Here is a 27,367-nt window from a genome sequence, read left to right on the forward strand (position 1 = left end):
GCTTTCCCTCCGCGAAGTGCTCCGGCGTCCTTGCCGTAGCCTCGGCGCATGCGCTCGATAGCCGAGCCGGCCGCGGGTGTATGCGCTGGAGATGCCTCTGCTTACCCCGCTTCGGTTCTCGTGGCGGCGGCTGCCGGCGGCAGGTGTCCCCGTGAAGAACCTCGGCCTCAGGACGGTGGCCTCTGGCGCCTCTTCCCCAAGTGGTGCCTCGCCCAAAGCCTTCAACATCTTCGATCGGGATTTGAAGAGAAAGCAAAAGAACTGGGCGGCCCGGCAGCCGGAGCCGATGAAGTTCGACTACTTGAAGGAGGAGGTGAGTCTGCGAGACGGCGCGGAGGGTGGCTCAGCGCCTTGACTTCGGGTGTCGGATCTCCGGCCAGGACCCGAACGCCCCCACCTCGCCGTGTAACCTTGAGAGGCCGCCCTGCCTGTCTGGGCCTCTGCTGTAATCGCGCGGGGGCCGGGCGCCGGTGGTTGCAAGGTGCGATTCATTCATTCATTCATGTCCTCGGCGGATAGCATTAATACTTGAGTTACAGGCGTACCTGGGGCAAAGCAAGACCGCTGCCCTCAAGAGATTTCATTCTTTTGAGAGACGAGACAGTGAACCGAAAAGGTAATTTCAGCTAATGAAGTAAGGCCAGGTAGTGAAGTGAAGTAGTAAAGTCATTGCGCTGGTCGGGGGCAGACGACGAGGCAAGAAATTAATCAAGCTGGGATCTGGGGGATGTCGGGGCGAGGCTTTGCAGGTAAAAGGGAAGACGAACCCAGAGGCCCTGAAGTCAAAAGGACCTTGTCAAGGCCTCCAGGAAAGCTCCAGTGGGAGGTAAGGGAGTGCCTAAGTCAGGAGGGCCTTAATGGGTAAGAACTTTGGATTTTCTTCTCTATCTCAGCTGTACATTCTATGTGGTAATTTCTGGCCACATGCAGCTTTTGAGCACTTGAAATGTCCCTTTGAGATGTGCAGTAAGTGTAAAATACAGTGGGTTTCAGTGAATTAATATGGAAAAAGGATGTAAAATATTTCCTTAATATATTTTTATATTAATTACACGTTGAAACTCTATTTTGATATTTTGGGTGAAAATCAACTTCTTTACTCTTTTTAAAATGGCTACTAGAAAATCTTTGGAGAAGGGCATAGCAATCTACTTGCCTGGAGAAATCCATGGACAGAGGAGCCTGGTGAGCTGCAGTCCATGGGGTCACAAAGAGTCGGACACGACTGAGTGACTAACGCTTTCAACACTTGCACCAGAAAATCTTAAACTGCTCATGTGGCTCTGATTGTTTTTTATTGGCCAACATGGCTCTAAAGTCTAGAGGAATGGGAGGCTGTTGAATGGTTTTCAGCAGTGAAGTGATGGGATCTGATTCATCTTTTAGGAAGATTCATTAAGATGAATTAAGATCTCTGATTTATCTGTGCTGGTTTGAAAGACCTCTTCTCTTTACCCAGGTGGACTAGGGACTTGAGCCAGTTCTACTCTCTGAATAGGCAGCACAGAGCTCAGGCCTGTGTAAGTGCTTGTTCAGGGATAGACCAAAATTGAAATCAAGTGTGATGATTGCAGCCAACACTTACTGAGCTCCTACTCTGGGCAGAACTTTGTGGAGGTCCTGGCTAGATCAGATGACTGACTCTGTTCTCAGGGTGACACATATAAATATTTAGAAGATGTGAGTTTTCAGACACTCTCTTCCAGGAAAGGCACCTGGATTACAACTTGACTGAGGCCTCACCATTCTTTAAGACTAGAATAAATAAGATAAAGTATACGACAGTCTTTTAAAATAATAAACAAAAGGTATTCATATCAGTAACGATGCACAGAGTGGACTCCTCTGGGAAAAGACTTCTGCTGTCCCTTCTGCCTTACTCTTCCTCCCCACCTCACCTCCCAAAGAAAATACACATATATTCTGTTCTGAGCTTTCAAGTCCCAGTAGAAACTATGTGATGTTTACCAGGGAATGAGTGGAATGTGGGGAATATTAGTATCCCACATCTTTATTCCTGCTGTATGAAGCCTAGCAGAGCAAAAGGAGGCACCTGCCTTATGACCTCTTTTAAATTGGATTGGGATTGAGGAGGTTTCTTTAAATGTGGCTGACTTCTAATTTTCAGATGTTGCTCAGAAAAGTTATTTATTCATTTAGGAGTTCCACAAAATTTGTTAATAGTTAACAAATAATTAGTTTTTATTAAATGATCACTTATACATTGATCTGTAATAATCCCCAGCTAACTAATTTTTCACTTTCACGTACCTCACACTAATATCTGTGGATGATATACTTGTTATGTTTCTGTTGCCTTTTTTTTTTTGAATTAGGGTATCCTGTTGCTTTTTGTCTTTGCACTCTTGCAGCACATGAAATATAAAGTCATAGATATACAGAATTTAGTCTTCTTTCCTTAAATTGACTTCTGAGGTAATTAACTCAATGTGTTTCCTTGATTATTTTTATTTATGATGTTCCTATTCAGAATTTTTAAAGTTGCTGAGGTCAAATTGAAAAAGGGATAAAGGGAACTCAACATGTTGAAATATAAGTAACCTATGGATTGTTGATTACTCGGAAAAGTGTTATTTCTCTGTTAAACATACTCATCTTTACTTTTGTACATCATTGCCTCTTGTAATCTGTCAGGTTGGAAGTCGGATTGCAGATCGAGTGTATGACATAGCCAGGTAAGTGATGACTGTCATAATAAAATACACAATCAATTTCCCTGGTGGCTCAAATGGTAAAGAATCTGCCTACAATGTGGGAGACCGGGGTTGGATCCCTGGGTTGGGAATATCCCCCGGAGAAGGGCATGGCAACCCACTCCAGTATTCTTGCCAAGAGAATCCCATGGGCAGGAGAGCCTGGTGGGTTGCAGTCCATGGGGTCACAAAGAGTCTGACATGACTAAGCGACTAACACTTTCACTTTCAACACAACTTTTGGAGACTTAAAAAGTTAAGTGCTTTCACTTGCACAGGTATCAGGAACCCCAGTTAAATAATGGCTTTGCTATAGAACTGCTCTGTGATATTAGCAGATCACTTTTTGTGCTCTTCTGTGTAAAAGACATCCATTACATTAGACCAATATGGGATGAATTTATTACATTTGTCTGTGTTAAAAAAGGAAAATTTTGTAAAATCACAAACTCTTAAAATCTTATTTTAGATATATCCTGGCTACTTGAAAGAGTCATGAGGTGAATCAGTTTCATAAAATTAAAGAAAATTCTTCATTGTTGCGAAAGCCACCTTCATTTCATCTACTTCATTAGTTTCATTATTTTAAAAATCTGAAAAGTAGCTAATTCTTTGTGATATAGTCATTCATTTGCCTGGATTTTAGATCATTTGCGATTTAATAAATGAAACATTAAATTTTCCAAATCAGATTGAATTTTGTAATCTTTCTATGTCATTATACTCAGCAAAACACAAGTCTGTGGAGAAAACTGTGATTGCAGCTACAAAATCATGTCTTAAAATAACAGTTAACTCTTTGGAATTAAATTATTAAAAATACCAATCTAAAATGTCTTACACTGATCTTCTATTATTAGCAAGAATTGTCAATGCTGATCTTATGTTTATATTTTAAAACAAACACAACAGATTATTAGATGTCTTATTTGTGCTATCTGAGGCTCACTTAATACTGTTAGAATCCATGGTAATAATATTAATAACTCCTAACTATTGTTGAACATTTGTACTGTGCTAAATACTTTACGTGCTGGATAAAATTCTCATACCAACCCATTTTATAGATGGGAAAACTGAGATCCAGCAAGATTAAATCTCTTGTCTGTGTTCACAGAGCTAGTAAATTGCAAGCCTAGAATTCTGACTCATGTCTTTGTGATTGCAAAGGCTGTATGCTTTCCCAGGCCACACTGCCTGTGTGCACAGTCAAGACACAGGGCATTGGGTATACTAGACGTTCTCTCCCCAGTGGTTCTCCAGCTGTGTACTGGTGTTCTATATTTGTGACATAGGTTTTTAACAGAAATTACAAAGGGACTCTCAGTTCCAATAGGAAAAAATTTACTAGTGCATGAAGTTTCTTTAAAAATTGTCACAAATTTTTCATAAACCTGTGATCCACAGTTGGATGTGTAAAGTGATTTAGTATGAGACGATACGTTTGGAGGAGACAGCATAGCATAGTGGATAGGAGTTCTGGTCAGGATTCTTTCTGACTGAATTCAAGTCTGACTGCTGCTTATTAGCTGAATGACCTTGGATTGACATACTTAACTGTACACTTAGCCCAGTGATTTGAACCTGATAAGATTTCAGTAAAAGCTGTTATTTAGTTGATGGTTTATTTGGGTTTTAGTTTATCATGTTATATTTCATAGTATTTCACATAGTAATTTCTAAGTTATCTGCTGCCACAACAAATTTGAGAAATAGGGATAAGTAGTAAGTTCCTGATAGGTATGCCACATATTTTCAGGTTAATTACATTAACTTCTCTTCATTCTTTGTCTGAGTATATTATCAGATTAAAATTGTTCAGTCACTCAGTCATGTCCGACTCTTTGCAACCCCATGGACTGCAGCACGCCAGGCTTCCCTCTCTTCATCATCTCCCGGAGCTTACTCAAACTCATGTCCATTGAGTCAGTCATGCCATCCAACCATCTCATCCTCTGTTGTTCCCTTCTCCTCCCGCCTTCAGGCTTTCCCAGCATCTGGGTCTTTTTCAGTGAGTCAGCTCTTCACATCAGGTGGCCAAAGTATTGGAGCTTCAGCTTCAGCATCAGTCCTTCTAATGAATATTCAGGATTGATTTCCTTTAGGATTGACTGGTTTTATCTCTTTGCAGTCCAAGGGACTCTCAAGAGTCTTTCTCCAACACCACAGCTCAAAAGCATCAGTTCTTCAGCATTCAGCCTTCTTTATGGTCCAACTCTCACATCCATATATGATCACTGGAAAAACCATAGCTTTGACTAGATGGACCTTTGTTGCCAAAGTAATGTCTCTGCTTTGTAATATGCTGTCTAGATTGGTCATAGCTTTTCTTCCAAGGAGGAAGCATCTTTTAATTTCATGGCTGCAGTCACCACCTTCAGTGATTTTGGAGCCCAAGAAAATAGAGTCTGTCACTGTTCCCATTGTTTCCCTATCTGTTTAAGTACCTGCACTAAATCAGTGCTTCAGATCCATGTCGTGGAGCAGCCCTGTGGAAAGCCTTTGGTTGGGAGGCCCTGGGAGTGGCTTGGCCGAACAGCCTTGCCATGCCCGGTGTGTTCTCTGATGGAGACATCTGGTGATGTGAGGGAGCAGGCAGATGATAGGACTTGTTTGAAAGTTGTATTCACGAGAATCTTTTTTCTTAAGAAAAATTTGTTTTTAATAATCACTTTATGGGGGCTGTATTATTATAGACAAAGCATAATTTCTGTGTCTGTTTTTCAGAGACTTTCGTCTTGCGTTGGATGTTGGTTGTGGACGAGGTTACGTAGCAGAACACTTGAATAAGGTATATTTATTGAATGACTTAACTTAGAGAGATAAAATTGGCCAGTTTTAAAGAAAAAGTTTCTTAATTCAGTCTGTATCATATTTAGATTTTGATGACATCAGAATTGCTCATTTGTTATTTTTTAAGTGATAGAACCAAAGGTTTTATGTCTACTCCTGTGTTTTTTCTTCAATGATTTTTTCTTTGAATCCATTTTATACAGCGTTCCCACTGGTAGTTTCTCTAAGTCTATATACGATATGTTGTGTGTTATTTCCACTTTGTTCAAATATTTTTTATAAATCACAGTCAAAATCACATTGACATTCATCTGGGACGTGTGATTAAGCTTTTTTTTTTAATCTATGGAACGTATTCAGTTTATCATTTGGTTAGAAACTTTTGTGTGTGATTAAGTATAAATAGTCTTTATTAATGTATATACTATTTTATTTTTCATTTTGTAATTCAGATCAAAAAATATTCATTAATTGTTTTAGCCTCTCTAAATAGACACTATGCTGGACACAGATCAAAGTGGGATTTCTATATCAAATCTACTTAACGAAAAAGTGTACACTTGTGCCAAGACAGGGGAGGGGTATGTGATAAGTCTCTGAAAACACTGTCATTGATAATAATAAATGCCATGGAATTGATACAGTCATTAAACTGCAACAGTAGTTAAGGGAAAGGAAAATCAGTGGAGTTCATATGACCAGAGACTTCTGAAAGGCATAGCATCTGACCCGAGATTTGATAGACTCTGGACTGGTGCTTATAGCGATTGGAATGTAAGGCATGGCTGGAGGGAAGGCAGAAGTGGCAAGCTGTAGGGTGTGATCAGTGATGCTTAAGGAAGGTTAGTTTGGGGATGGTGTGTAGGAGGGATTGAAGAAGACAGAGTATAGAGAAACAGACCAGTTAGAGGGTTGTGTCAAAGGCAAGTGTGGGCGTGAGAGAGAAAGGCCAGCTGCCAGTGTGGAGACAGCAGGATATAAAGCCAGGGTGTACAGGAGACCTGGTAGAATCTACAGACCTTGGTGATAGGTAAGCTCTCGGGGCCAGTGTATAGAAAGGAATCTTCCACACTTGTATTGGAAGAAAGTAAGATAGGCGTGCACGCTATGTTGCCTCAGGGCGTCTGACTCTTTACGACCTTACGGACTGTAGCCCGCCAGACTTCTCTGTCCATGAGACTCTCCAGGCAGGAATACTGGAGTGGGTTGCCATGTCCACCTCCAGGGGATCTTCCCGACCCAGGGATCGAACACACATCTCTTATATCTCCTGCATTGGCAGTCGAGTTCTTTACCACTAGCGCCAGCTGGGACGCCCAGTAAGTAAGATGTCAAGTGCCTAAATAAGACAGTGGATTGTAAGACGAAATCCCCTGAGCCAGTTCAAACACTAGGACATTCATTGCTTAGAGGCTATTACACTACTCAAGGATCTGGAAGCACATCCAGGCCTCCCGAGGGTGGGGACTCTGACACATCAGAATGGAGGTCCTGCTCACATACTACATGGCTGGCTTCTCCCTCTGCCCGCCCCCCGACCCCAGGGCTGACCCTGGTGTTCTTCAGTCAGAGCATGAGATGCGCATGTGAGAACCGGACTCTGAGTGTGCTGCAGCTGCCTCCTCCTGACTCATGAGCACTGGCTGATAGCATCTTTTCCCAACTCTGTGTTAGTGACGTTGTTTCAACAGCCTAAACTCAGCCATGGTGGGAGTTATACTTTATGGAAGTTGGCAAACGCTACAAAGCAGGGCCCGCCAAAAGCCAGTTGTTACGCATTCGCCAGCCTTTCCCTGAAGTCTACACACTCCTCCAAGCCTGGGAGCGGCCGCCCCATCTCCCAGTCTCTTAGTTGACATTTTCAAGTGAGAGACGAGGAGAGATGATCTGACCCACCTAGCGTTCACCCCTCGCACTGATGTGCTGGAGCTGGCTTTCGAGAGAGATGGTTGTGCGCCTCTCTTCCCAGTGCTCTGCTGGACAGCACTGTGTTGCTTGCATGAAACCCACCACTGTTGGGGTGGTTACACTGTGGAAATCATCAAACCCTGCAGCTCAGGGCACGTTTTTGTTTTTTGAGGGCTGTAGTTAAACACGTACCGCATACCAGTTGCCCTGTGGTCAGCAGCAGCCTCCAGAGAGTGGTAGGGTGTTGAGGGAAGGTAGCCTTTCCATGTTGTGGGCAGGCACCTTCTTCACGAAGTAGTCAGGGTGAAGGAGAGAGGACTGGGGTTTCTCACAGAGAAGGGAAAGCAGGGCAGAACGGTACTGAGGAGGTTTCTAGGAGCTCGTCATCAGCGCCGAGCTTCTAAGAGGTCAAGTGACGTAGGACCGAGAGCAGGGGGAACAGACGGCTGCAGCTGATGAGTCGGTTATGAGTGATTTTTATAAAGCATGTGAGTAGAGCAGTGAGGGTGGAAATAGAGCACCAAGAATCGAGGGGAACTCTGCGAGAAGGAGTGCTGTGGATTACAAACAAGACAGCCGTAAGGTGGGTAGAGGAGAGGAGTTGTAAGGTGAGGGAAGAAGCAGCAGAAGGTAGAGACTGAAGACTAGAGAGGTAGTGGACGGAAGAGCAGGCTCCTGGAGAAGAGAGGGCACGGTGGAAAGTGCCCTCTGGGCAGGAAGTATCGGGATGCCCTTTGCTTTGGGAAGGAAGAAAGGATGCGTGAAACAGAGGGGAGAAACCACTGAGGCCCTCCCACGCATCTGTGTTTGTTAGGTCTGTCTTTACTCTTTGCAATCTCTTTGAATAACAACTAAAGGCAGGAAAACCATTCCAGATCTTCTGTGTCACAAGAATGAGGACTAGCTCTTAGCGCATTATGGAAAAGTTAACACGTAAGACCTTAGCCCAGTGGAGTAAACTGAAGATGCTGATTATTCACACCTATGTTCTCTATTTTATTAAATACTGTTAAATATATTACATATATGGTTGGCTACATACATTTAATTCTATGTAACATAATATGTGTTATTAAAGGTGTTTGTGTACCATACTAATTATATGCAGAAAAATACCCTTACAGAGCTGAAAATTAATCAAATTATCACTTTTTCCTTCAGCAGTTTCAGCAGTTGTTTTGTTACTGGGTTCTGATCAACTTTATTGCATTGCAGGAAACTGTTGGAAAGTTTTTCCAAACAGACATTGCAGAAAATGCTTTGGTAGGTAGCTTTTCAGTGCTATTAATTTCTGACCTCCTGGTTTGGTTTTTAGTTCTGTACTTTTTATCATTATTTCCTTCAGAATGAAATGAGCTCTTTTTTTTTTCTGATTATACTACAAATAAAGAAGAATTAAACAGTAGGGGAAATCTAAAGGGAAAGGAAAAATCACCATTAATCCCACCACTCAGGCAACTGCTGGTGACATTTTCATCTGTGTCTTTGTAGACATATAGCTGTCTCCCCATCACAGCTTTGTACAAACAGTATTATGCTGACATGCCATTCTTTGGTATCAGTGAGTGATGGGTGCACACACACATGTAGTATTCCAGTGTGGGAATATTCCAAGCTTTATTTACTAAATTTCTAGCTTCTCAATAACCAACACTGCAGTGAGCATCTTTGTATAAAGCAACTTTCTGAGCTTGATTTATTTTTCTCCCTGGGAATATTTACTTGACAGTTACATTTACTCCACTCCCAAGAGTGGAGTATTTGGATTCATTGATGTTCACCTTTCAGTTTTTAACATCCGTCTCTAGCCTGCCCTTTGAAGACTGAACAACAGTGTTAAACGAAAGCCCTCTTTCCTCCCCCTTGTTGGCAACAGTAGGCCAGTTATTTTGTCTTCGTCAGTCCAATAGGTGGAAAGTAGAGTTTCGTCCTTTTTATTTTCATTTCTCCGATTGCTAGAGCAACCAGGTAGCTGTTGATACCTTTTGGCTGTGAGTGCTTTTTCATCTGTGACTTTTGTCAGTAATTTTGTGACGTGCCTGTCTCTTGGTCCTCTATTGGCTGTTCTTATTCTAGGTGGTTTGTAAGAACGTGTCTTCTAGGGATATTAATTTTTCTTCACGTATTTTATAAATTTTCTCTCAGACATGTTGTTTACATTGTTTATTGCTTTTTAGAAGTTTTGATCAGTTTATATTAAGTGTATCGATCTTTCCTTTTGTAGTTTCTGGTTTTTGAGTCATACTTACTTTGGCGTTTTCATCTAAGAGTCTAAAGCGTGCACCCATATTTTCCTAGTACTTTTTTTGGCTTTGATTATTCCACTGAGACTCTCAGCTTTCTGAGGTTTGGTTTGGTGTGATGTGGTCATCCCATTTGTTTTTCCAACCAGCTAGCCATTTTTTCTGGCCAGTCTTAGGTGTCATTTAAGATATACTTTTTTAGTGCTTTCTCTTTGGCTGCTTTTTTAATTTTTAAGAACTAGACACTGTCAAGTAAATATAACATGACTTATGTTTAGCAAACAATGATTGTGTTAATAATTAAGGTGTTATATAAATGTGTTTTTGAACTTTTATTTTTAACCTTTAGAAAAATGCCTTAGAAACAGAAATTCCTACTGTCAGTGTTTTAGCTGACGAAGAATTTCTTCCCTTCAGAGAAAATACGTTTGACCTGGTGGTTAGCAGTTTAAGGTTGGTAATCCATTTGTACTTAAAAAAATATATGTGTGTTAAAAATAGTATGCATGTGTGTGTGCCAAGTCGCCTCAGTCATGTCTGACTCTGTGGGACCCCACGGACAGTAGCCCACCAGGCTCCTCTGTCCATGGGATTCTCCAGGCAAGAATACTGGAGTGGGCTGCCATGCCCTCCTTCAGGAGTTCTTCTGACTCAGGGATCGAACCCGCATCTCTTAAGTCTTCTGCATTGGCAGGTGGGCTCTTTACCACTAGTGCCACCTGGGAAGCCCCCAAAATAGGTATGTTATGCTCTAAAGTTATAAGGTAATATTAAAGGCTTATCCTGTGACAAAAGGAAGGTTATCCCCTAATATTTTTATTTTAAAACTTATATGAAAACAGTGAATTATTTTCCTTAAGGAATTTATTTTTTGGCCACTGCATTCAGAATCTTAGTTCCCTGACCAGAGATTGAACCCAGGCCCCCTGCATTGGAAGCATAGAGCCCTAACCACTGGACTACCAGGGAAATCCGAACAAGCAGTGAATTTTGATGTGCACTTTCAAACACCCACAGTTACACCTTCTCTGTGGCTTGCTATGTTAGTGATTCTTGTACTAATTAATTATACAGATTAAGCTAAAACAGATATGTGTTTTCGTATTTTAGTTTGCACTGGGTGAATGACCTTCCTAGAGCACTTGAACAGGTAAGAAACTTAGTGCTGTTTCTAATAGCCTGTGTTATTTTGTTTATCGTTAGCAAATTATAGATGTGCCTGTTTTTACACAGAAACTGATAGATGGTTTCTGTTTTACATTTTTGACAATTGGAAATGGAAGCAAATAAAAAATATATTATCTTCTGTGGGCTGGACACACTTGGTACCCCTTTGCCATATTAGGAAGTATATGAGTGACTCCCCGCTCCCAGAGAATTCTATAAACATAATTATGGAGATGTTACTAAAGTTTTCATAAATATTTAAAACTTATTCAAAATAGTATTGCTATCGTGAGAAATTTTATGTGTGGCTTTCTTTTCTTCCTTAATTGTCTATAAATTTTTTCTGGGTAGGAACCCGTCTGTACTTCACCCATGCTTTGTACTAAGACAGGGCTGATAAATGTTTGTTGGTTGATATTTATCAGCAAACAGGTAAGGAAGGGGTGAGTTATGTTCAGAGGAGAGAAGGAGATCACTGTGGCTTGGAGTGGCCTAGGAAAGCTTCAAGAGGAAGAAATTTCTTGAACAGGGCCTCAAAGGACAGGTCGTATTTGGAGTGGGCATGCATTCCAGGAAGGCCGGATCCTGGGATAGATGGGAAGTGTGAGCGACTGGGAAGCCCACAAGGACAGAGAGGAAGCCTGGGGGAGGAGGGGATAGTGCCAGGTGTAGATGAGGGGTATCGGGACCAACGTTAGAGGACTCAGTGACAGGGTGAGCAACTGGGAGTTTATTCTTTATGCGATCCAGAGCCACTAGCGCATTTTGAAGAGGAAAGTGACATGATTAAGAAGCTGCTGGGCAGGAGAATAACTACCGTATCTTACGCACGTACTGTTTGCCAGCCACTCTGCTCTCTTTTATGTATGTGTGAAATAACTCTGCAAGACAGCTGCATCTTGCTAAATAGAAAACTGATGCGGAAAGTCAGTTAAGTTGAAGAGAGACTGTGTCCGTGGTCCAGGCATGAAATAAACTGAACCTAGGTGGCAGTTGTTGTTCAGTCGCTCAGTCGTGCCTGACTCTCTGCGACCCCATGGACTGTGGAGATAAAAGGAAGAGAGAGGTCTTCAGGACTCTGCAAAGTAAGAGTCAACAGCCTGGTGGCTGGTTAGCACTGAAGATTGAAGACAGTCAGGAGTGAAAGCTTGCCTTCAAGTTTTGAGTCTAGGTGACTGGAGATAATTAGTCAGAGTAGGGGAAAGAATGGTAATGATCAGATAAAGGGACTAGAAGATGGTGATTAACAGAAGTATAGCAGTTGGAAAGGGGAGTTGGTTTGAGAATATGTGTTCTGTGTATGTTGGATGCCGTGGGGAAGGATGGGGGTTACGTTTGCCAAGAGACAAATGTCTATGGCACCAGCAGCCAAAAGATAAATATAGGATCCTGGGAAGCTGTCCAGGCTCAAGGTAGAGACTGGGAAGTCATTCTTGTGAAATCCACAGGAACTGATAAGCCCTCTAAGGTAGAAACAAACTGATAATTTTAGGTACTTTAGTTCTATGAGAGTTTGGTGGCAAGAGAAGGAAGTAACACTGAAGGGACTGAAGGAAAAAGATTTGTACAGTCAGTTTGCTTATATACTGTTTTATATAAAATTGCTTCATAATATTTTAAATACGCATTCAAGATGTACACTTGAATTAGAGTAGCCTACCGTGATGTGGGTTCGGATTTACTTCGGAGTTCACCTTGCCCTATATGAAAGTAGAGTCAAACTAGTTACAGACGTAGTTCCAAGAGTCATTGAATAAAACATTTATGATTCTGGAATTGATCGTCGCTGCTGTTTTAAGTTACCAATTAAAAATGGTTTTTGTTTTACAGCTGAAAAATAAGTTGGTTACTTCTCCTTAATTCTGTGTGTAACTAAACTAATTGATATGTTAATATTTAACTAAGATATTACTAGACATTTTAGTTGTGAGTCATCATGGCTTCCCTATAAATTAGATTTTTCTGCTTAATAAGCCACCTCAACTTTGTGTTTTAAAAAAGTAAGTCACGATTTTGTAAGTTAGGGATTTGGGCCGGACTTAGGAGATTCTTCTGGGTCTGGCTTGGTTCACCCACATGTCTGACCTGGGGGTGGCTTGCCCCAGAGCTGTCAGATGGCTGCAGCTGGACTCCTGGCTGATCCCCACGTCTCCTCCTGTCATCCTTCAGCAGACCAGCTCAGGCTTGTTCACAGCGTGGCCCGTACACAGGGCCCCTAGAGAGCAGGCGGAAGCAGCAGGGCCATCGAGCCCTCAGCACTGCCGTACTGTCACTCGCTCTGCACTCTTTGGTCAGAGCAAGTCGTGGGGCTGCTCCAGATTCTCCCAGTGGGGGCTGTTACAAAGTGACATGTCTAAGGGCACAGATGCAGGGAGGACAGCGATTTCTGTAACCTACCACATCAAAAATCTTGTTCTTTCAGTGTTTCACTGATTGAAAAAGTAAGTTTTGTCTATTATTAAAAAGTTTGAAAGCATGTAACGTATCTTATAGATATTAACACTATCAGTAAATGTTTATCTGTCTTTACAATAATATCCTGCAGAGCCTTTCTGATAGTTGGTTGTCTACGTATTATTTATTAAATCATGTGGTTTTTAACTTGACAGAATAAGAATGGTAATCATGAAATACTGATTCCATGTATTTATTCTTTTAACAGTTTTGTGTCTGAAATTTTGAATCGTGTTGTTGTTTGTATTTATTACAGATTCATTATGTTTTAAAACCAGATGGCGTGTTCATTGGTGCAATGTTTGGAGGTGACACGCTCTTTGAACTCCGGTGTTCCTTACAGTTAGCGGAAACAGAGAGGGAAGGGGGCTTTTCTCCGCACGTCTCCCCTTTCACTGCTGTCAATGACTTAGGACATCTGCTTGGGAGAGCTGGCTTTAATACTCTGACTGTGGTAACTATCAAGAGAATCGAGTAACCCATTAATCACACCTTTCAGAAATAATCTCTCTCTCTTTTTATCTTGATTGACACAAGGTAGGAATGTAAAATTTTTAGTTATTTGTTACCTAAATGAGTAACTCAAAAAGAAAAGTACCTCATTTAGCAGGGAGGCTATTTTCTAAGACCTGCTTGTCCATCACACCCTTCAAATCCAGAGTTGGGTGTACCACGAGAGACAGAGCATCCCTGACGGGAAGGAAGGAGGTGTCAGGAGTGTTCACAGCACAGCCTCTCCCACCAGCTCTCAAGGAAAGTGATGTCATGTGAGCTGGAGGTGAGAGAATGTGCCTTCATGAGGCCCAGGGTTAGATCAGGTTAGACAGGCTTAAAATTAAAATAACTTTTTAAGGAGGTGTAGTGTGAGTATACGTCATAAAATCAGCCCACCAAAATGGCTGGTCATGTCCGTCCACGATCTGACAGAAAGCAAGGGGCGCAGACTAGCAGGGCCTCTGATGTTGGGAAGGGGCTGGGAGGGAAGGGGAGAGACACTAGACAGGAGGTGACACAGCCCTCAGGGCGTGTGAGGAGCTCGTGCCTGGTCAGACAGCTCAACAGGAATGTTAGGGACTCAAAGGTTGTTGCCCGTGAGGGAAAAGATGAAACTTCTATCCTGAGTCATCAAAAGAAAGCTAAATTATGTTAACAACATGCAGTTTTCTAAGTTGTAAAGTGGGTTATGTGTTCCAGAAAGATTCCCATTGGTGTATGATCTTCTCTATAGTTTATAAAATTAGAGGGTAATTTAATAATAAATTTATGCAGATTTGTTCCTGGAGACATATACATTGTCTCCAAAGTGCTATTTTAACATTGCATCCTGAATAATTTTCAAAAACTCCTATGCAAAAAAGCTTTTATATAATCAATTATGCAGGTTTATGTTGCATATAACGTTAGTATACTACTTTTATATTGCAATGGATTTTTATTTTTAAAGTGAAATCAAGTTAAATTAATATCATATATTTACACATTTGACCCTCTTAATGAATTATTTTTTTAATTAGTTGCCATTCTAAGTGAAACTCATTTCCTTTCAGAATCATTTCCAGACTAGTATATTAGGAGAAAACTGTGAATATTGTCCTTCATCTTGATTTGAATAAGACCTTTGACAAGGCTATTTTGGTGCTCTTTTGATTGAGAAGGAGATGGTGCTTTTAGTTGGTTTCATTGAAATGTTTTCACAGGGTATTGTGTAATGGTAGGCATCAGCCTAGAAGGAATCCTTTTTTTTTTTTCATCTTAAAATCTCTTTTTAAAAATAGTTTCCCAATGTAGAAAAATATATAGAAGAAATGGACTATCCAGAGATGGTCTTAATCCACGCATATGTTTAAAAAAAAAGAAAAGAAAACCAGACAGAGAGAGAGAGTAACTTGCAGGTCTAAGATGAGCCGCTGTCTCCTGCCTTCTGACACCTCCCCTCCCCGCCCCCGTCCCTCTCCACAAGGATGCCTTCTGTCAGCTGTCATGTATGTCCTTTCAGACTTTCTTCCTCACAGATTGGAGTGCAGTTATATTGCTTAAACATACATGTACAACAATATATATACTCTTTTCCTTTTTTTTATATGCATAGTCTTTTTTCCCCCAGTCAATAGCTTGTCTTAGAGATCTTCCGCTACAAACATACACCCACCACGTTCTTTTTTTTTTGACAGCTATATAGTATTGTGGGCTTCCCTTGTGGCTCGGCTGGTAAAGAATCCACCTGCAATGCAGGAGACCTGGGTTCGATCCCTGGGTTGGGAAGATCCCCTGGAGAAGGGAAAGGCTCCCCACTCCAGTATTCTGGCCTGGAGAATCCCACAGACTGTGTAGTCCATGGGGTTGCAAAGAGTCGGACATGACTGAGCGACTTTCACTTTCACTTTTCAAATAGTATTTCATTGAACAGGTACACTTTATTTAACCTTTTCTTTGTTAATGGACATTTAGATTGTTTTCAGTTTGTTTATTATATTCTTTCAAACAGTGTTGCCATGAATTTTCTTTTACACATAATCTCTGCACGTCTGTCAAATTGCTGAGTCAAAGAATCTATGCATTTCAGATTTTGACATGTATAATTACTATCTATAAGGTAGCATTAATTGACATGCCTCATCAACAGTACATGTTAATTTCCTGCTTCTAAGTAATTCTGTGTCTCTAATGTTTAAAAAAAAAGGTAATTGGTCATTTTGTTTTACGTTTCTTTAGGAATTAAAATGGATATTTTCGATAACTGTTCTTTAGGGTTTTGTACTTGATTCTGTGCAAGATTAAGTCCAAAATTGGACAGATATTAGATAAAGCTACAGAACACAAAAAGATCTGGATGCTTCAAAAGTAGTGCCAATGTGATGAAGTTTGACTTATGTGCAGGATTTTGATATCACGGGGAAAAAAGGAAGTGTTTTATATTCAGGGTTAGTTTCCATTGTAGAAAAACTCCTACATCTGTGTGGCTAACACACAATTTTTATCAATCCCAGCCATTCTGGCTGGGCAGCTCATCTCCATCCTGTAGTTGTGCCATCTGGGCCTTGTGTCCCCTAAGGTCACTGCCCCAGACATGCCCTGGAAAAGGCTCCCTAGCTATTTATTACCTGCCTCCACCTCATTTTTCTTTTGCCAAAAGACATGTGTGGGGCTGTGAAATGTCCAGGAGTACCTGGATATTTGGGGAGCATCAGTGCTCTCTGCCACTGTCCCAACAGTGAACTCCTGTATCGAACTTGAGAAAGAGTGGGACACATTGCTCACCAGGTCACTCAAGAAATAAACTGTGTCTGTCCAGCTGTGTGTCCGTTCCTAAACTAGTCCATGGAGGTTGCTGCAGCACTGGGAGTAGGATGGAAGCATCTTGGGAGATGACCCTATTTGACTCTGGGTGTCACATTTAAAGAGAGAGAGATTAATATTGACTATGTAGAGAAAAATAAAGTTGGCATGTGTAAGGATTTTGTCTAGAAGCCTAACCCTCCCCCTAGAAAGTTACAGTGTCCTAGAAGACTTTTCAAAGACTGGAAGAAAAGGATAGTTTACAGAGTACAGAACAGACTTTATTTGTGTGAATCCCAAGGAGAGAATTAGAAACAGTTGATGGCGTTATAGGAAGGTTACTGTTAAAATGGCAAGCATGTACCCTGCAATTTGAAATCTTTGTAAATCAAGTGTAAGGGAGATAATACCTGCAAAGAGGATTGCAAAGAAGGTTCCTGCTTACTGTGAGAGATCAGTCTGGGGCATTTCTGCGACTTCTTCTCTGATCTGGATCCTTGGTAATGAACGCCAAATGAAGATTCTGCTTTCTTTTTAAATAGGACACTGATGAAATTCAAGTTAACTATCCTGGGATGTTTGAATTGATGGAAGATTTACAAGGTAAGACACTTTAAGGAATTTGTAGACCCCTTTTAAGAGTCATATTTTGCGAGCTGACTGTGCAGGCACTGGGGCCAAGCCCTGGAGATACACTGGGTAAGGAGAAAGTAGACTGTCTTGATGGAGTTTTTAATACAAGCTGGGTGCAGCCGACATGAGGCAGCAGCCACAACGATAAATGTTAAACTAGGCTTGTGGTAGGCGCTGTGCAGTAGGGGAACTTGGTGACTGCCCACGAAAGGCCAGCAGGACTATCTTGAAGGAGCGTGTGAGGATGGTAGGACACCTCAGTGACTTTCTCAAGCAGTGCTGGGCAGCTCGGATCCAGGCACAAGACAGCAAGTAGCTGGCTTACTGTAGGACTGGGGGTTGCCAGAGGGTTAGGTGGGCTAGGTCCTGGTCTGGGAGAGTCAGTGAAGTCCTGTCTGAGGAAGCGATGGCTGTGCCCTGAAAAATGAGGTGAGGCCACTGGGTGAAGCAGGAAGAGCAACGTGTGCAAAGGCCCTGTTGCGGGAAAGAACATGGCGAGAACCCAAAGAGGGGCATTGTGGCTGGAATATCGGGAGTGGAAAGAAGAGAGGACTGATTAAATGGGCGGGTAGATGGGGGCCTTGTAGCCTTTGTTAAGATTGTTTGTCTTTTTTCTTAAAATGCCCCTTGAGATATTTTAATGGGGGAGGGGTCATGATGTCAGATTTTGTATCTTTAGGTGGATTGGCAGATAAATTAGTAGGGAGACGTTGCTGTAAAGCTTACTGAGAAGTGACGGTGGTTTGGACTAAGGTGGTGACAGTAGAGATGGTGAGAAGTGAATGGTTTGGATTCAGGAGACATTTAGGAGAGAAATGTGACAGTTCCTGCTGATGGATTACATGTGGGCTGATAAGGAGAGAGGCGTTTCCAGCCTGGCACTGAGTTTCTAGCTCTCACAGCCAGATAGATGGTGCCCTTCACTGATAGAGAAACAGTGGAAGACAGCCAAGTATGAGCAGGGACAGCTCTTGAATTCACACCTGCGCATGTTGGGTGGGAAGTGCTTCTGAAATCCCCGAGGTGAGACATGAGGTAGGGGTTGAGTGTGTGGCTGTGCAGCTCGGAGGAGGCAAGTGGCCCAGGTAAACATTGTGAGTCACTGGCAATAGGTGGTATGAGAAGCAGCGGCCTGAAGTGAGAAGAGAAAGTGGCCTGGTCCGGAGCCTTTAGGAACCTAACGCGCGGTGAGTGCGTAAGAAGAGGAGGAGCCTGCAGAGACTGAGGATGTGTAGCTAGCAGGGTGCTAAGGAGAAACAGCAGAACGGGATCGTATTACCTAGACTAAGAGACCCTAAAGAGTTCAAAGCAGAGGGAGCGTCAAATGCTGCTCAGAAGCACGATGTGGACTGGAGGAAAGCCCACTGACGGAGGATGAGGAGGCTTTGGTGACCACAGAGAGCGCTCTGCTGTTGGCATGGGCTTGGTGGGAGAGGCGGAGGGAAGGGGAGTAGGTTGACGCCTATGGAGGGGGTGGCTAGGGCGGCAGGCATCCGTCTTCTCAAGAAACTTGACTATGAAGAAGAGGGGAGAGACGGCAAGGCTACAGGTGTGAGTCAGGGAGAGGAATGGGAGATGGGCTGAAGTTTTTTATTATGTTTCATCTCAAGACTTGAATTTATTGAACAGTTGATTAGAACCTAAGTGCTTCCATAGAAGAAGTGATTCTAGAAGAGAGAGGACAATTAATCAGGTCAGGTACCCGAGAAGGTGGAAGGGGATGAGATAAGAGGAGGACGGTTGCCCTTGGACAAGAGCAGACAGGCCCACATGGAAGGGAAGAGGGACGGTGCAGTGGTCATGGGTGTTTGGTTTGATAGCAGGAGGTTCCCGTCTGATGGATCAATGCTCTCCTTCAAGCAGAGTGAGACTCAAAAGGTAAGAGGTTTGCAAATGAGAAGGCAATGGCATCCCACTCCAGTACTCTTGCCTGGAAAATCCCATGGACGGAGGAGCCTGGTAGGCTGCAGTCGATGGGGTCGCTAGGAGTGGGACATGACTGAGCGACTTCACTTTCACTTTTCACTTTCATGCATTGGAGAAGGAAATGGCAACCCACTCCAGTGTTCTTGCCTGGAGAATCCCAGGGACGGGGGAGCCTGTTGGGCTGCCGTCTGTGGGGTCACACAGAGTCAGACACAACTGAAGTGACTTAGCATAGCATAGAGATTTGATATAGTCACTGTAGAGAATAGGAAGGTGAATGGATCAGGGAGAGTTATCAAATTTGAAGGACACATTTGAAGTTGGTCAGATGCATGTGTGACTTTCTCTGACAATAGTTGGCAGTTGGGGACCTGGCACAAAACACAGTTGCATCAGTCTGGCTTGGGGCTTTACTAATTGAGAGTAACAAGAAGACATAGGCAAAAGAGAATTCCAAGAGTGTAACTGAGATAACAGGGCAAAAATCTAAGCTGGAAGAAAAAATAAGTAATAAAAAAAAGAAGGGGGAGGAGGAGCTGATGGACTGGGAGAAAGTAGAGGAGGTCAGAGGATGATCGTAGTTGAAATATATGAACACGCTTGAAGGAAGGAGGATATGGTCAGAAAATGGGACGTTTGGATTGGTGATTTTAGAAGTGAAGCAGTTACAAGTGCTGACTCATCCAGGACACGTTACAGGTGTGATGGCAGGTGGCGTGACGGAGAATCCCACGGGTCGTAAGGAGCCTCAGAAGTCTTAGAGGCCCTGGTGCTTGCCAGTTATTAACCTTTAAGTCCTCCAGGATGGTGGCACCACCTGGGGTACAGAGGGAAGCTGTGCCAGGTGCCAAACCCTTCGCTCAATCAGAGGAGGGCCTGGGAGCCTGGTGTCTGACAGCGGGAGTGGGAGAGGGTGTCAGCCAGATGATCTGGGTCTTCATGGAGCATAGGCATTACCCTAGGTGTTCAGTAAAATGCACTAATTGTAACTGTACAGCTGCTTGTATTTTCAGATATTATATAAACCACAGACTAGTACCTTTTCAGCCCCTCGAAGATTGCGTCATGCCCCTTTCCAGTTGATAACCCCGCCTTCCCTCCCCCTGCTGGTTTCAGTCAGTCATATTTTGAGGAACTGTTGCCTAATATTCACCTGTAAGCGGCTTTGCCAGTGTTTGTCTTTACTGTAAAGCCTTTTACACAAATCATGTCTTTTAGTCTTTAATAAAGTTTCTTATTCTTAAGAGGATTAAGAGGAATTATCTAAAGATAACTTGTAAAACTAATGTTTATCAACATTGATAGAAACATTAACTGGTTGATTTTATATTCATTCACTTACTGTTTATTGAGCATCTACCATGTACAGCCAGCTGAGCCAGTGTGGAAATAACAGTTTCTGATCATAAGGAACATATGCTCTAGTGGAGAAAGAGACACGCACAGATAGACATATGCTTTTAACTGTAAAGTGAGATAATTCTTTTTAAAAAGTGCAGGCAGAAACACAGAGAAAAATCCCTAAGTCTGCTTAGGGAATCAGGGATGCTTCTGCAGAAAAGGCAGCACCTAAGCTGAAGTGAGTTCATGCTGGAAGAAGGAAGGGGTGGGTGCCCCTCTGAGGGCCGGGCCTTGCATTCCAGGCCAAGGGAAAGGCCTGTGTAAACTCACGGAGACTCCAGAGGGGACACTCAGCCTCCACTTTCCTAACTGGGAAACTGCATTGTAATTCAGCATTGCTCAAATAGGTAGAACAGGAGGATGATGGGAAGTGATGTAGGCGGGTCCATCAGAGGCTTTTCTAGACTTTATCAGGGGAGCCCTGCAGTCTGTTGGGAGAATTTCGTGCGGAGGAGGGACAGTCAGATTGATGTGAGAGCAGGCTCACCCTCCAGCATCGTTTATGAGGCCTGTTCGTGAGGAAGGGGAGACCGGCTAGCACGGTTCACCTCTCCTGTTTTGCGTGAGGAGACTGGGCACAGAGGAGTGACTAGCCCAAGGTGCAGTGCTTGGGTAAGTGCTAGAGCCAGGGGTTAAGCCCAGGGTCGCAGCCTCACTCACATTCTGAGATGTCGGCCACTGTCCCCTGGAGAGCCCTGAGGCAGCTGGCGGGGGAAGGAGGGTGGTCGAGGGGCGAGTGCCCGAGGGGACGCTTGGCAGACTCCCGGAGGTGCTGCTCTGCAGACTGGAAGACGGTGCTACTGTCCCTAAGGTTTTCGGCATTTTACATCATGTTACACTTTTTTCTTGATGGTGGTGGTGTTTCTCATTTAAGCTGCTATTATTCATTCACAGAAGAAAGTCCAGAACATTGACCTAATTTTGCAAAACAAGTTGCGTATCAGCTGAGGAACACATGAGAAGTTTTGGAGGCTTTCACAGTAGTTTTAAGGTAAGTTCAGTTGTTATTTTTTTAGACAATACTCAGTATTGTTCCTAGTAAACCATAATAAATTAGACCTTTTTTTTTTTAAATAAGCAATTGAACTTAACCTTAAAAACACTGTGAGAGTCTAAACAGTTACCCAAATCCTTCTGTTATCTCAAAGCCCAGAGCTGGTCAGAAGTCCCCAGATGTGTTTCCCAGGTGGTCTCCAGGAAAGGTCTACCAGGCTATGTTATAAAGGTGTTAAAACTTGAGTTTAATAGAGCAAAAATGACTTTGCCCCAGGTTATTTAAGGGCCAGAGCTGGAATTATGATCCCAAAGACTAGACTTTGTGTGCCACATGACACTGCTTCTCAAAGGAGAAGGTTCTCATGTGAGGGAAGGGTAGGTGTCCCTAGCAACAGTTAGTAGCGCATTAGTGTCTTTGGGTTTCTGTATCCGAAATCAATGTGCCTAATAATCTTAATTAGTATATCCGTATATCGGTTCTTCGTGCTTCCCAGGTGGCACTAGTGGTCAAGAACCCACCTGCCAATGCCGGAGATGTAAGAGACGTGGGTTCGATCGCTGGGTCAGGAAGATCCCTGGAGGAGGGCATGGCAACCCACTCCAGTATTCTTGGGCTTCCCTGGTAGCTCAGACAGTAAAGAATCCGCCTGCAATGCGAGAGACCTGGGTTCTATCCCTGGGTTTGGAAGATTCCCTGGAGGAAGGCAGAGCAACCCATTCTAGTATTCTTGCCTAGAGAATCCCCATGGACGGAGGAGCCTGGCAGGCTGCAGTCCATAGGGTCACAAAGAGGTTGGACATGACTGAAGTGACTTAGCACAGCACGATACCAGTTATGTAGAAGGCATTTAGAATTTCTGGTGCATTAAGTATTTCCAGTAAAAAAATTAAACCCTTTTTTCACTGGTGTTGCCTCTCCTGTGTAAGTCATAGCAAATGGGAAGTTAAATGAAAGCACCACTGCACCATTTATTGTCATCAGCAATAAATCCTTCCAGTACGAGTCCCGGTTTGCCTCTGGTCTCTTGTTGCAGTTGATAGTCATTATGTGGGAGGTTTTTTTTATATTGGATTGTGTAATGGGTTAAAATTTTAGTGTTGGAAGCCTTCAGAGATCATCTAGCCTGGCCACCTTGAGGCCCCAGAGCGATGGACCTAAGGTCATCTAGCTACTTCATGACTGCAAGAATAAGATCCACCCTCTTCACGTTGATTCATCTCTTGATACTAGTTTGTATAATATGTCTCTTGTTGTTAATGAATTGGGACTGTTTTACTCACAGGATATGGCACATTGCTTTTAGTATCAGAGTTTCATTATTTTAGGGAATAATAAGGACCTTTTGGGATTGGAGAAAGCAAACAGATTTACTCATTCCATCTAATTTGTTGATTGTTTTTCATAAGGCCATTGGAAACCTGGGAGATTATTACTTTTAAAAAACTAAAGAACATTGACATTGGGAATTTTATTGGTATCTCTTCTAAAAGTAGAAAAACCAAACTAAGAAACTGATTTTTGATCATATATAGAGACTAAATGTAAAGGGTTTTTAATTTTGATTCTTTTAATTTTGCAAGCTAGTTTAAAATGTGGGCTTTCAAAGTAATTTCATTTGACTGTATGCATTAAAAATATTAAATATATAACATTAAATTTTAGTGAACAAGAAGATAACATAATCCTAGCTTTTAGCTATCAGTTTGAAGGAAAGAAATCTAAAAATTTCTTTTTTTAAAACATTAAGAAAAGTGCCCCTGAAGAGAATGCACATAATTCTTTCCTAATCTGGGATCAGTAAAACGTTGTAAAATCTGAAAACACGTTGTAGTTTTGGTACAACCTAATGAGTCTTCAGGCTTCCTTGGTAGCTCAGCTGGAAAAGAATCCACCTGCAACGCAGAAGACCCCAGTGCAATGAGTCTTCAAACCCCCTTGCAGATTTCACGTTCATTCTTAGATTTATGGCTTAGAAGGAGTGAGGTGTTTCGCCAATGTCCTGTCCTTCAAAGAGCCACTGAAAAGGGCGTGAAACGTGGCATCACTAGAAAGACCCTTGCCAGCTCCTGATGACTCGCGTGCAGGGCCTGTGGCCTTGCTTTGGCCCAGCTGACTTCCCATAGTCCCCTGCTGCCAAAAAAAGTGTGCTTATGGGGCTTGCCTCCTGGAATTTGACTTGTCTCACTACCCAGAAGCTCCAAGTAGCTTTGCCTGCAGGTCACTGACTATGATCTGAGAGCAAAAGGAGATTATTTATCTTACGTGACTGTCAGAGATGGGGGGACAGGTATTCCGTTGGATGAGAGAAGATTAAATCTGGGCCATTGAGCTGCTCGGGTGTTGCTGAATCATTTCAAACCTCTAGTGTGTTTTTAGGGATGGGTGAGAGTAACTGTGCTTGGAATAGAAAAGCCCTCCTGCACCGAGACACGATGCTGGCAGCTGCAGCAGTGTACCAAGGTAAGGAGGCTGCCCGTTCTCCCAGCCAGGCTCGCTGACCGTCCCTGTCATCCTTATCCCCTAAAATCGCATTGTCCTTTTTAAGGCACCTTCAGATTTCTTGTCCTTCTCTCAAAACACAGATCCTGTGGCTGTGTATCCTTTTCCCCCAAAGCCGTGCTTCTTTACTGTCAGCTTCTCAGTGTTGAGGATTTTTTCACAAAAGCCTTTCTCAGAATCCCATGAGTATTCTAATATTCATTTCTCTTTGGAGAACATACTTTTTTTGAATAGATTTTTTTTTTCCTACTTGCATTTTTTTCAGACTGTAACCGTGATTTGTTTTTATAGAAATGTACAGAAATGAGGATGGTTCTGTGCCTGCCACATATCAGATCTATTACATGATAGGATGGAAATATCATGATTCACAGGTATTAATATTGATCACTTTTCTTCCTGGGTTGATGTTTCCATTTTCTTTTTATTTATTTACTTAGGGTGGGGGATTTTTTTTTTTTTTTAATATAAGACAGCATTAAAGGGTTTAATTAGAGCTATAGGTACGTATTCGTAACATCCTTCCTGTTTATTATTTTCAGGCGAGACCAGCTGAAAGAGGTTCGGCAACAGTATCGTTTGGAGAGCTCGGAAAAATAAACGATCTTATGTCACAAGGGAAGAAGTCACAATAAATATTTTATTCAATGTTAATGTAGTCCAGACTTCTCATCAGTGATTGGTAACTTTCATATCTAAAATTACTGCATTCTGAAGCAAGAAGCAATATATAAGCTATTTACCATCAGATTTTTCTCATAATTAGAATCACCTGATACTCCATCTATATTTAGTAGTGATTTCAATTTCACATGTTTTCTATTTTAATATGGATATTATTATCTAGTAATTTGAGAGACTTGTTTGCAGAATCAGCCTAAAAGCAAGAAGGTATCTCTGAAAAATCCAAAGATGTTCATGTATATAAATGCTTGACCTGATAGAAAAACACCACTCGCGCTAACATTTTGTACCTTTCCCTCTGTCTGAATTTTTGTTATTTCTTTGAGAGGACATTAGCAATGGAGATGAGGGGATGAGAGGAAGGACAAGTTGGTAGATTCTTTAGTATTCTGGTTCTTTGGCATAAAATTGTAGACTTTTATAACAACTACTCTAAGATACTTAAGCTAGAATTATTTGTGTACTGTCTTCCTTGCTCTTTAAAGAGAAACAGAGGATGATGAACCTCTTTAGAGCTATTGAGTAGTTTTGTAGTTTGGAATAGTGTCTTCTTGAATCCTTCCTTGCCTTTTTATAGCCATCAGAATTCTGATCTTGTTTGTTTTTCACCTCCACCATTTGGGTGAGAGTCCCATCATTTCACACTCTACCGAGGTAGTTAAGAGGAGAACTTAACTAAGTCCTTTTTTAGAGGATTTTTGAATCACGTGTCAGGTACCTGCACAGTGAGGACCAGTGCTGTCTGACTTTGCCGTTTCGGGCCTCTGGCACCGCATTCTGATCTAAGCCCACCATCCTGTGGTCATGATCCAAATGATCGGAAGCAGCGTAGAACAGGTGCAGGAAGGCACTTGCCCGCGGGGCGGGGCGGGGGTTGGGGGGGGCGATGCTGGGAGGTGCCCGGGAGTGACGTCACGTGTGTTGTCACCAGTTGCTGCCAAGTCGTTTGCCGCGCTTTTCATTCCGGGGCAGGGCGCACCTTCCTCAGCCTTGGGGGGTTATTACAGGCTTTGCTTCTCTGTGTCTCTCTCCCCTCCTGCCTGCCCTCACTCTACCAGTAAGCACCAGGCTCTCCCTCAGTCAGGGCTGGGTCTCACACGGTGGGTATTCAACTCCATTTTGAGTCAAATTAAACTAAGTGAAGTCAGAAAGAAAAACACCAAAACAGTATACTAACGCATATATATGGAATTTAGAAAGATGCTAACTATGACCCTATATACAAGACAGCAAAAGAGACACAGATTAAGAACAGACTTTTTTTTCTAATTAATGTATTTTAATTGGAGGCTAATTACTTTACAGTATTGTAGTGGTTTTTGCCATACATTGACATGAATCAGCCACGGGTGCACATGTGTTCCTCATCCAGAACCCCCCTCCCACCTCCCTCCCCAAGGAACAGTCTGCTGGACTCTGTGGGAGAGGGCGAGGGTGGGGTGATTTGGGAGAATGGCATTGAAACATGTATATTATCATATGTGAAACAGATCGCCAGTCCAGGTTTGATGCATGAGACGGGTGCTTGGAGCTGGTGCACTGGGATGACCCAGAGGAATGGGATGGGGAGGGAGGTGGGGGGTGGGTTCAGGATGGGGAACACGTGTACACCCCTGGCGGATTCATATCAATGTATGGTAAAACCAATACAATATTGTAAAGTAATTAGCCTCCAATTAAATTAATTAAAAAAACACAACTGTGTGAATAATGTGCCCTTTCATAGACTGAGTTACAAATAAAAGCAGAATTTTGTAGGAGAAAAAGAAATTATGGTTCTTGCTCTCTTTAGCTGGGACATTCATTGATATTAGAAATTGGGATACTCTTGATAACCTTTTTTTTTTTTTTAATAAGAGGAAAAGAATACCTAGGAAGCAGAACTTGGGGAAGTTTTTGTTTGTTTGTTTGTTGAGTTGTTTTTTTTTAAGTTCAGTTTTCAGATTTGAAGGGAGAAGAGAACAGTGAAACCCCCCTGCATATTAAATTGTAAACAGATGCCTGAGGAAAGGATCCATTCCGCAGTGTCTGGTCCTAAATGACGCACGTTTATACGCTTACTGGTTGCTGTGGAAGAATGCGTGCAGGATTGTGCGTGCTGAGGACAGGGGCTGCGGAACCGGATGTGTCTGCACCTGTCCCAGTGTTTGAACACCTGTCAGAGGTGCATGAAGTGGGCAGAAGCAAGGAGGGAGGCTGCTACTTCCACTTTTTAATCTTTCTGTAAATTTTGAGATTTCTTGCCAAGGGTATTAACTTTCATTTATTTCATGCCAACAGAGAATATGTGGATGGTGGGATGCGGCTGGGGAGGAATCTGCCTTGAGCTCTTAGAAATAAGCTACAAAAATAAAGAGGAAGTAACACAACAAATTGAGGACACTTACTGTTTAATGTGAGTGACAGTTGTAAAATTATGTTTTTAGTTAATGTCTGCTTGAAGTATCTATTAAGCTTTAATTGTTTGGAACCCTTAGAAAATAAATTTTTCTGAATAGCTATGTTTTCCAAATGATTAAGGACATCCTTTTAGGTCACAAAACTTTACAAAATGTCTTATCAGAAATATTTCCAAAATACGTTTCATTCTTAAACAGTGTATAGGAACATAACCATTTCTTTACAACTTTTTTCTTAATAACTTGGTAACTTTTTGTCTTTATAACTTGACA

General features: G+C 42.3%; 1 protein-coding gene across 2 annotated transcripts; it reads left to right on the forward strand.

The window, feature by feature from the left end:
• The first annotated feature begins 33 nt into the window (after positions 1-33).
• NDUFAF5 (NADH:ubiquinone oxidoreductase complex assembly factor 5) lies at positions 34-24,665 on the forward strand. Of its 2 annotated transcripts, XM_061435645.1 has the most exons (11): positions 35-313; positions 2,656-2,696; positions 5,442-5,505; positions 8,631-8,678; positions 10,008-10,111; positions 10,769-10,808; positions 13,536-13,733; positions 17,098-17,158; positions 23,889-23,972; positions 24,303-24,385; positions 24,554-24,665. In XM_061435645.1, the coding sequence occupies exons 1-11, from the start codon at positions 92-94 to the stop codon at positions 24,644-24,646; spliced, it is 1,038 nt and encodes a 345-aa protein (XP_061291629.1). In that variant the 5' UTR covers positions 35-91; the 3' UTR covers positions 24,647-24,665. The 2 variants fall into 2 exon arrangements, with proteins under 2 accessions (XP_061291630.1, XP_061291629.1); XM_061435646.1 differs by lacking the exon at positions 13,536-13,733 and having other exon boundaries at positions 34-313.
• Positions 24,666-27,367: the final 2,702 nt, after the last annotated feature.

Source organism: Bos javanicus, chromosome 13 (genome assembly GCF_032452875.1).
Source record: "Bos javanicus breed banteng chromosome 13, ARS-OSU_banteng_1.0, whole genome shotgun sequence".
NCBI classification, from domain to species: Eukaryota; Metazoa; Chordata; class Mammalia; order Artiodactyla; family Bovidae; genus Bos; species Bos javanicus.

Coding starts and splice junctions, on each gene's coding strand:
- NDUFAF5 (XM_061435645.1), top strand. CDS start 92: ATGCCTCTGCTTACCCCGCTTCGGTTCTCGTGGCGGCGGCTGCCGGCG. Junction 10,809..13,535: donor TTCCTAGAGCACTTGAACAG/GTAAGAAACTTA, acceptor TATTTATTACAG/ATTCATTATGTTTTAAAACC. Junction 17,159..23,888: donor ATTGATGGAAGATTTACAAG/GTAAGACACTTT, acceptor GTGTGTTTTTAG/GGATGGGTGAGAGTAACTGT.